Raw genomic sequence first — 9,125 nt, 5'->3', positions numbered from 1 at the left:
TGCATTCAATGGATTGAAATGCGTCTAACTGACTTGGATTTACAATCAAATAAACTAACAAGTCTTGAGTCAAATACTTTTAAAAACTTGTCTAATCTCAAGCATCTAAATATTAACAATAATGTTTTAGCATCCATTCCACACGAAGCATTTAATGGATTGAAATCACTAACTAAGTTGGATTTAGAATCAAATAAATTGGCATGCCTGGAGCCTAACGTTTTCAATGATTTGTCTAATATCAGAGATTTAAATATTAGAAAAAATATTTTAACATCTCTTTCACGAGAAGTATTCAACGGATTGGAATCTCTATTTTTGTTACACTTAGAATCAAATAAATTGACAAGCCTTGAGCCTTATACTTTCAATAATTTGACTAATATCAGGCACTTATATATTAGTAATAATGGATTAACATCTCTTCCATCTGAACTGTTCAATGAACTGAAATTTATATCTAAGTTGGATTTAAAATCAAATAAACTTACACGTCTTGAGTCTAAAATTTTTAAAAAATTATCTAATCTCGACCATTTAAATATCAGTAATAATAATTTAACATGTCTTTCAAAAGGAGTATTTAAGGGATTGAAATATTTAAGACGTTTGCATTTGGAATCAAACAAACTAACAAGTCTTGAATCTGATATTTTTAAAAGGTTGTCTAATCTCAACTATTTAAATATCGGTAATAATAGTTTAACATCTCTTCCATTAGAATTATTTAGCAGATTGAAATCTCTAATTGAGTTGAATTTGGAATTCAATAAACTGACACATCTTGAGTTTAACAAAAGCTTGTCCAATCTCAACATTTTAAATATTAGTAATAATAGTTTAACATCTGTTTCACAAGAAGTATTTAATGGAATAAACTCTCTATATTCGTTGCATTTACAATCCAACTTGCTAATACTTTCAATAGTTTACCTGAACTTGAACTTTTAGATATAAGTAATAATAGTTTAACAGAGCTTTCAATTGGTATTTTCAGTAAAAATAATGGACTTACAACTTTGTATTTACAATCAAACGAGCTCAGTGAATTTAAGTCTAGTATTTTTATCAATTTGAAAAAACTATATTGCCTTAATGTTGAAAATAATAAATTTAATCTAACAGAAAACGATGAAATATTTATGCAAAACCTTGCTCATATAAATTTTGTAAAATAAAACTTGCCAAATTTTGGAATAAAAGTTAGATAAAACAAATTCACTGTCTTTTTCAAAGCTGAACTATTTTTTTTCTATCTATTAAAATGAATGCGTTCAACTCTGATAGTGTGTTCATTTAAATTGTCAATTAGAGTATAGAATTTTTCTAACAAAAGTAAATAAATAAATATAATTATTATAAATTCATTATCATGATTTTCAGTTTTAAGTAATAAGTAATCATCATAAAACTATTGTCACATATTTTTTTTAATAAACTATTTATTCGTAAGATAATATATAAATATTACATTAAAGGAATTGTTTTGTTTATTCTAATTGATATTTTATAAGTTTGTATTTATGCATTAACTGAATATTATCATTTAGCTTTCTTCACACTTTTGTACAATTCCTAAAAAAAAAAAAAATATAATGATAAAGTTTGTTAATTCATAAAGTTTACATTTTAATATATAAATTAAATAAATTTCATCAACTTACTGGCAACAATATTTTTAATTGCTACAACTGATGGAGAATCAGGCATTTCAATTAAAGGACTTTTTCCATCATCACAACATCTTGCAAGTAATGGATCAAGTGGAACTGATCCAAAATATTCAATGTCCATATCATCAGCCATTTTTTTTGCTCCACCAGTTAAAGCCGGAAAAATTTCAGCAGAATTCTAAAAAATAAAATAATAATTAATTATTTATTCCATTATTCAACACTAATAACAAAATAATTTATTAAAATAATACAGCAACTTACTTTGCACTTGGGACAAACGAAAACGCTCATATTTTCAATTGCTCCTAAAATTGGAATACCAACTTTTTTACAAAAATCAATTTCTTTCCTTACATCAAGCAAAGCAACTTCTTGAGGTGTTGTTATAATAACTGCTCTTGTTATTCCTGCATCTTTTAAATATGACGTAGCTGATAAATGTTCATCAGATGTACCTGGTGGTGTGTCTAATACCAAATAATCTAGATTTCCCCAGTCAACTTCAGTAAGAAATTGTTTTATCATACCTAGAGTTGAATAAAAATTGTATATTTATTATTCGAAATTTTCGTTTTTTTATAAATAATTACCATTTTTCTTTGGGCCTCTCCAAATGACTGCATCACTTGGGCTTTCTAACAAGAAGCCAATTGACATGAGTGACAAATTGTCCTCTACATACTGAAGAAAAAAAATTTTAAATTAAAATTTCAATATTTACTTTAAGCAATTATTATAATAGCTAATTTAAATACTTACAACTGGAGACCATCCTGATCCACTTTGATGAACTTGCTCACCAAGAACACCTAGCACTCTTGGCTGTGATGGTCCACAAATATCAATATCTAATACTGCAACCTGTTTATTAAAATTAAAAAAAAATATAATACAAAATTAATCAATAATATAATAATAACAATATTAGAAATATAAACAAATTTATAAAAAAAACAGGTCATATTTTTTATAAATGTCTTTATGACAGTAAATATATTTAGGTTTACGTGATACAAGTCAAGTCGTGTATCAAAGAGGCAATGTAACTTTAATGCGAAAAAATTGAATCAATGAAAAGAGCCTGGTACAAGCAGACACAATGAAAATACCTATAGAGTTTTTAAGATAATATGTTGGCACAGTATCGATAGACAAGAGGTATACGTCTCATGTATATTGAGAATCATATTGACGTTCTTGGTCTTGGAAAAAGGGTAAGAAATTATTTATTCTTAATTATTGATGTTAATAAATTTAAATTAATTACAATCTATCAGTTGATTGTTTATTAATAAATTATTTATCCTGATAATAAATAAAAAAATTAATCTTACATTTCTATCTGGATTATCAGCTGCAAGTGTCCTCGATATAAGTGAAGTCATTGTACTTTTTCCAACTCCTCCTTTACCAGATAATATCAATATTTTGTATTTAACACATGACAATTTTTCTTTAACAAGAGCCATTCCTGGATCTGGTTGATTTGTTGCTCCTGATGAGCATATATTTTGATTTGGACATCCAGCACATGCTGATGCTTTTCCTGCTTGTTCACTCTGGGTACCAGGACAATCTATAATAATCATTTTATTATTTTGTTTTTCATTATGGCAATCTAACATAACCTAGCTTTTTAATAATGACATTATTTAAATTATTTATAATATATTAAAACATATTGTCAACTGTTAAAAATTGTTCCAACAAATAAAAACAAATGTAGTCTTTTTAAAAGTATAATATTTACATAATTATATTGTTGTATAAACATTAATATTACTTACGTTCTGGAGCTTGTTCAGGTACATCTGCCATGATTATTGACGATTTAATAACTAATCATAACAATGATAATATTTCCAGGGAGGAGAAAAAAAAAGACTTGTTTGCACTTGTTCTTGACCTATGACAACAGATTTTATTTCAACTATTGATATTGAATTTGCAAAATATCATGATTAATCTTTAGTTTATTTAAAAATATTGGCATTAAATTAAATATCATGTTTTTTTTTTCATTTAAATAACTAGCAAATTCGACCTTGGAGTGCAACAAGGTCGTTAATGCCTTGTTTAGAACCAACAATACCACCTAGTTACTACGATTGTCATAAAAATCATCAACTAATGCCTTGGCGACCAAATATTGGCTATGAAAATGTTCAATTGGTTCCCATGTTAGTATTACTAAAGCTATCAAAGAAAATAAAAATGTAAATTGAATATAAAAATATGTATTTTTAGATCGAAAAAATGTATTTCGAATTATTCAGTGGATCCAACAATTGGAATGTCAACAGAGCCCTTGAAATTTCCAAATCTTGTAACTGGTTATCAAAAAAATTCAAATCATGCATCTCAAGGTGCTCTTCATACAAGATTTACACCAAATGAATGGTTTCAAAAACAAATAAAATTTTATAATGAAGCTGATACAAATACATATTATTCAGAAAAAATGAGAAATGATGCTGTTAAAATAATGCGTTCAGCTGAAGAAAAAATTCAAAATTCACAATATGATACTGGACGTAGATTAGGTGAAAGAATAACAGATGTTACATTTTGGAGAAATGAAATATCATCTGAATTAGAAAGATTAATTCAAGAATGTGAAAGACTTCAAGATTGTCGAAGTGTTTTAGAAAAAGCTATTCAAGATATTGAAGGACCATTACATATTGCTGAAGAATGTCTTTATCATCGTGAAGCTAGAAAAGGTTAAATGAAAATATTAAATAATATATACATTACAAATTAATAATTTATTATTTGATTCTTTTAGGTTCTGAATTAGTTCATGATGATTCAGAAAAATCATTGCTTTATGAAGTTTCAAATCTTCGTAGTAGCCAGAAAAAACTTGAAGCTTGTCTTGACAAATGCAAAGATCAGGTAATAGTAATGTTTTTATTAATAATAAATAAATGGAATAGTATAATTTATTTTTAATTGTAAACAAGCTGAGAAATTGTCGAGCATCACAAAATCAATTAGAATTGGATTTAAAAAATAAAGAAAGTGCTTTGGGTATTGATACACTTTGTCATCAATTGAATAATTACAGTCATGGTATACAATATTATGCTGGAATTGAAAAATATGATCCATGGTAATTAATGAATAAATAATTGAATATACAATAAAACAATGAATAATTGTGGTCATTTTAATTTACAGTGTTTCAGAACAAGAAACTTGGGCTGATGCTGCTAATAGAATCGTTCAAAAATCCCAAAATGAAAGAGTTAGATCAGTACAAATACGTTCAGAAAGTGAAACACTTGTTAATCGTGTTTCACGTGATATGTGGGAAATTTGGACAAACACAAATAATGCATTGGCAAGAAGAAGTTCAGAAATGTTAGAGGCAAAGAGTCAATTGCAACAGCATTTACACAAGGTATCACAATGAGATGATAAAAAACAAATTAAATATCATCATCTAAAATTCTTCAATCATATATTTAAATTAATAATAATTATTATTTAATTTGTTTCAAGGTACAACAAGAAATATTTGATGTTGAAAAAAATTTAGAAATATTGCGTAAAGCAATTGCTGATAAAAATTATGCTTTACGAGTTGCTCATACAAGACTTGAAGCAAGAATGCATCGTCCTGAATTAGAACTTTGTCGTGATTATGTTCATGTTAGTTTACAAAAAGAAATTGAAGATATTAATCATCAAGTTGAAAAGATGCATAAAATGTTAAAAGAAATTGAATGTCAACATCAACGTTTACTTCGTACAAGAAATTCATTGGAGCATGATTTAGCACTTAAAATTGATGCAATGTATATTGACAAAGAAAAAGTCAGTGGTCTTCGTCGAGCATATCCAGTCAATGCACTTTTTAGATTTTAAATTATCAAACATAACTTTCTTAGTATTTATTTAAACGTCACTCTTGTTGCACACTGAATAAGTAAAAAACCAAATCATTTAGAGAAATAGATTAAATTGTTTCAACATCTTGTATAATATTATTTATTTATTTAAAATATTTACTTATAAAGAAACTTTTAATAAAGTTAACTCAATCGATCCTTAACGTAGCTTGGTATTGGCAACTCTAGACCTGGTTTAGCCTCAAAGAAAGTATATGACAAAACAATATTATCAATTTTTTCCATTTTTGGATCATCAGCAAATTCAGGTGATATATAAAAAAATACTGGCATATCCACCTTAAATAATAGTCAATAAAATAGATAATAAATATGAATTAGTTATAATAATAAAATTTAAAATAGAAAAAAAAATAATATAAATTGTATATTTACTTCTTCATGGGGGTTTAATTGTTGTTCATCAAAACAAAAACATTGAATTTTATTGAAATATTGTCCAGCTTCGTATGGAACAACATTGTAAGTTGATACACCAATAACTGGTTTATCAGTTGGATTTGTAGCTGTGTAAAATGCCAATGCAGTTTCACCAGGTACAACATATATTTCACGTTGTTGTGGTTTAAAATTCCACATCATTGATACAGCAGTATTTGCATTAAAATTTATTTTAATTACACGATCTTTAACTGGTTTCATTTCAACAATTTTTTTATCATCACCACGTTGAACTTCTCCAGTCACACTGGTTTGCTAATTAAAAATTAATTTTTATTAATTATTAATTGCTTGATATAATATTTTTTTTTTGATTTTTATTATTACCTGACAAAAAATTCTATAAATTGGTACAGCTGCATAGGCAAGTGCAAATGTAAGAAGTCCAATTCCAGTAACATAATGAACTGTTGATTGATTTGTTCGTTGACGTGCTTGTTGAGGTGATTCAATTTTTTCAGCAAAATTTTTAGCAGTTTTAAAAAAATATCTTTTTTGTATATTTGCCAAGCATAATCGCAGCATTTTATTTATTTATTTATTTACAATTTGAAAACAAAGTAACCTAACCAATAAATTATATTTCAAATAGATATTAATAAATGAAATTTTAAAATTAAGAATTTTTTGTTAAATTAAGTTATATCATAAATACCTGTGGACAATTTTTTTATATAATCCTAGCAATAAATTGTTGTAATTTTGAATAAATAAAAAATATTATCCATATTTTAATATTTTTCTTAGGTCGATTGCAACAATCAACACAATTTTTTTATATTATTATTATTATTATTGTTTTTCTCTTATTCTTTTTGACAGCTGATGGTAAAAAAATTGCAACTGATCATGTGCTTGTTATTGTTTTTTATGATAAAGGAGTATTGTTTAATAAACAATTATTGCTTAGTAACAATATAACATCAGTTTGCATTAGTTAATACCAAATAATAATGTTTTCATTTTTTTGTTTTACAATAATTATATAAAAAGCTGTGAAAAACTATCTGGTGCAATAATGACAGATAAAAAATACGTGATGACAGCAGATGACAGTAAAATTACGCCTGAAAAAAATATATTTTGTGCATGTGCATTTATTACCAACTATATATATATATTAACATTTTAATATTTTTTTAATGTAAAAAAGCATACATTTATTAATAAATCATAATTATTGGAATATTTAAATAAATGTTATTGTTAACAATTGTTTTTTGGTTATTTTAATTTATCTCTTTCTTTTTTTGGTTCTCTACTGCCCTCTACAACATCTGAAATGGCTCCCATTGGTCTTTTAGCGCCACACTGTTACCATTCACGCACCATAATATGGCAAGTCAGCTGTCTGTCGGAGTCATTTCCTCTCGATCATTTCGACTCCATTGAGAGCGCATCATCTCCGGCTTTTTCGAAATAAAATAAATACGTTAATTCTTTTGCATGCATTTAAAAATGTCAAACTGGTAAGTTTACATTCATTCATTATATAATTAGTTAATATTAACTGTTAATTAAATTTGAAATTCAATGCAAAAAAAAAGCTATTTACGGCATATTTCAACAACGAACACGTGGCAATTTTCGCGATAGTGAAATTTCGTTGCATTTTTCTTTTTTTTTTTTCTTACATATTCATGGAAATTTATTTTATTTAAATAATTTAAAACGAAATAAATAATATATTAACATAAATAAAATAAATTGCAATGAGTATACAAGAAAAAAAAAAAGGTTGATTTTTTCATCAACAAATTTTCTTTACCGCAACAATTGTCTCGTGCTCGTTATTGGAGTATGCTGTAAGTATATATATATACCTTTTTTAAATGAAATTTAAAACTTTAATTTGATTACAGTTTAATTAAAACTTACTTATAAATAACTAATATATATTTTATTTTTACTATAGCAATAAACAATTCAAAATGCCGAAAAAATCATACAATAATGTCAGCGTCACTATATAGTTACAGAGGAGAAAAAAGACGTAGTGATTATTCATCTGGTATTGACAGCAAACCTTGTAAAGAACCATCTGTTACTGTCGTTCCTGAGGATGATTGCTACAAAATTTATGTAAATATTTTTTCAATTCATTTTTTAATATAATTGTTTCAAAAAAAATATTGATGAAATAATTAGAAACAAATTGTATTAACTATTAAGATTTCTTAATTTTTTAGTTATTAATTTGTTTTTCTTTTTTTTTTTTCTCTACCCTTCTTATCATAATCATTAGGCTCATCTAATCCACCAGCCTAAATAAATGAAGAAACAGAAAGTGCAAGAATTTCAGGTGTAGAAATACTGCCAGAAGATTTAATATCTGATTCTCTGAAACATCGGCTATAATTTTCCTTTATAAAAAAATACTTATATCAATTTTAAGCACAATAATAAATACATGATTATATGTGTAAAGTACATACAAAATGTTTGCTAGAAACTTGATCAATATCAGAGTGAATCGACGTCTTTTCAGTACTACTGTTAGCTTTGTTGCTTGATTCCCTCGAACTTGAGTTATTAATTTCCTTTGAAAACGAAATATTTCGTATAAACATTAATGAATTCTAGGCACAATGCCAAATGTAAAATACATACCGAAAAATGGCTTAAAGATTTGGTAATATCTCAGTGAATTAAGGTATTTTTAGTTGTTGGAGTACTACTAATAGATTTATTTATTGATTCCGTTGGACATAAGCTATCATCACTTTTCTTGGAAAACAGAATAATTCTGATCTTGTTTTTCTTTTTTAGATGTTTCTAAAAACTCTGAAATGTCTTCAAAAAAATGTCGTACTTTAAAAACATCCAAAGAGGACTGTAGTATTGCAGGTGTGTTTTCATTAAAAAAAATGTACTTATAAAATCCAATAAAAATTTAATTATAAAAATGTAATTATAAAAGTTTTAAATTTAATGGTAATCTTTTTTTTGTTATGGAATTTTGTAGAACAGCCATTAGAACCAGAAGTGAATAATGTGACTAGTGAAATTGGTAAACTCATATTATTATCATATTAATAAAACACAGAAGGAAACTTTCAGTAAATTTTTAATAATATTATTTTATTGCAGC

At 26.1% G+C, this 9,125-nt stretch overlaps 3 protein-coding genes across 3 annotated transcripts; 1 reads left to right on the top strand and 2 right to left on the bottom strand.

The window, feature by feature from the left end:
- Positions 1 to 1,485: 1,485 nt before the first annotated feature.
- LOC122852108 (cytosolic Fe-S cluster assembly factor NUBP1 homolog) lies at positions 1,486 to 3,589 on the bottom strand. The gene is made up of 7 exons (XM_044151712.1): positions 3,464 to 3,589; positions 3,011 to 3,252; positions 2,436 to 2,537; positions 2,267 to 2,357; positions 1,938 to 2,203; positions 1,665 to 1,851; positions 1,486 to 1,575 (listed from the first exon to the last, which is right to left on the bottom strand). Exons 1-7 carry the CDS (start codon positions 3,492 to 3,494, stop codon positions 1,547 to 1,549), a joined length of 948 nt encoding a protein of 315 aa, XP_044007647.1. The 5' UTR covers positions 3,495 to 3,589; the 3' UTR covers positions 1,486 to 1,546.
- On the top strand, positions 2,835 to 5,956 carry LOC122852084 (tektin-3-like). The gene is made up of 7 exons (XM_044151664.1): positions 2,835 to 2,890; positions 3,711 to 3,856; positions 3,924 to 4,399; positions 4,465 to 4,574; positions 4,643 to 4,791; positions 4,860 to 5,082; positions 5,184 to 5,956. The coding sequence occupies exons 1-7, from the start codon at positions 2,846 to 2,848 to the stop codon at positions 5,547 to 5,549; spliced, it is 1,515 nt and encodes a 504-aa protein (XP_044007599.1). The 5' UTR covers positions 2,835 to 2,845; the 3' UTR covers positions 5,550 to 5,956.
- Positions 5,717 to 6,599, bottom strand: LOC122852123 (cytochrome c oxidase assembly protein COX11, mitochondrial). The gene is made up of 3 exons (XM_044151736.1): positions 6,362 to 6,599; positions 5,969 to 6,289; positions 5,717 to 5,872 (listed from the first exon to the last, which is right to left on the bottom strand). Exons 1-3 carry the CDS (start codon positions 6,557 to 6,559, stop codon positions 5,717 to 5,719), a joined length of 675 nt encoding a protein of 224 aa, XP_044007671.1. The 5' UTR covers positions 6,560 to 6,599.
- Between the last annotated feature and the right edge of the window lie 2,526 nt (positions 6,600 to 9,125).

Source organism: Aphidius gifuensis, linkage group LG3 (assembly GCF_014905175.1).
Source record: "Aphidius gifuensis isolate YNYX2018 linkage group LG3, ASM1490517v1, whole genome shotgun sequence".
NCBI lineage: Eukaryota > Metazoa > Arthropoda > Insecta > Hymenoptera > Braconidae > Aphidius > Aphidius gifuensis.
The sequence above is the reverse complement of the archived record's forward strand: the minus strand, read 5'-3'. Positions and strand labels throughout refer to the sequence as shown.

What these genes read in the sequence shown, in the direction of transcription:
- LOC122852084 (XM_044151664.1), top strand. Translation starts at nt 2,846, where the DNA reads ATGTATATTGAGAATCATATTGACGTTCTTGGTCTTGGAAAAAGG. An exon ending in AATGTTCAATTGGTTCCCAT is followed by an intron (nt 3,857 to 3,923) that starts GTTAGTATTACT and finishes ATGTATTTTTAG; the next exon opens with ATCGAAAAAATGTATTTCGA. An exon ending in TCATCGTGAAGCTAGAAAAG is followed by an intron (nt 4,400 to 4,464) that starts GTTAAATGAAAA and finishes TGATTCTTTTAG; the next exon opens with GTTCTGAATTAGTTCATGAT.
- LOC122852123 (XM_044151736.1), bottom strand. Translation starts at nt 6,559, where the DNA reads ATGCTGCGATTATGCTTGGCAAATATACAAAAAAGATATTTTTTTAAA. An exon ending in TTTATAGAATTTTTTGTCAG is followed by an intron (nt 6,290 to 6,361) that starts GTAATAATAAAA and finishes ATTTTTAATTAG; the next exon opens with CAAACCAGTGTGACTGGAGA. An exon ending in AATTAAACCCCCATGAAGAA is followed by an intron (nt 5,873 to 5,968) that starts GTAAATATACAA and finishes CTATTATTTAAG; the next exon opens with GTGGATATGCCAGTATTTTT.
- LOC122852108 (XM_044151712.1), bottom strand. Translation starts at nt 3,494, where the DNA reads ATGGCAGATGTACCTGAACAAGCTCCAGAAC. An exon ending in TCGTTTGTCCCAAGTGCAAA is followed by an intron (nt 1,852 to 1,937) that starts GTAAGTTGCTGT and finishes TTTATTTTTTAG; the next exon opens with AATTCTGCTGAAATTTTTCC. An exon ending in AATTAAAAATATTGTTGCCA is followed by an intron (nt 1,576 to 1,664) that starts GTAAGTTGATGA and finishes TTTTTTTTTTAG; the next exon opens with GAATTGTACAAAAGTGTGAA.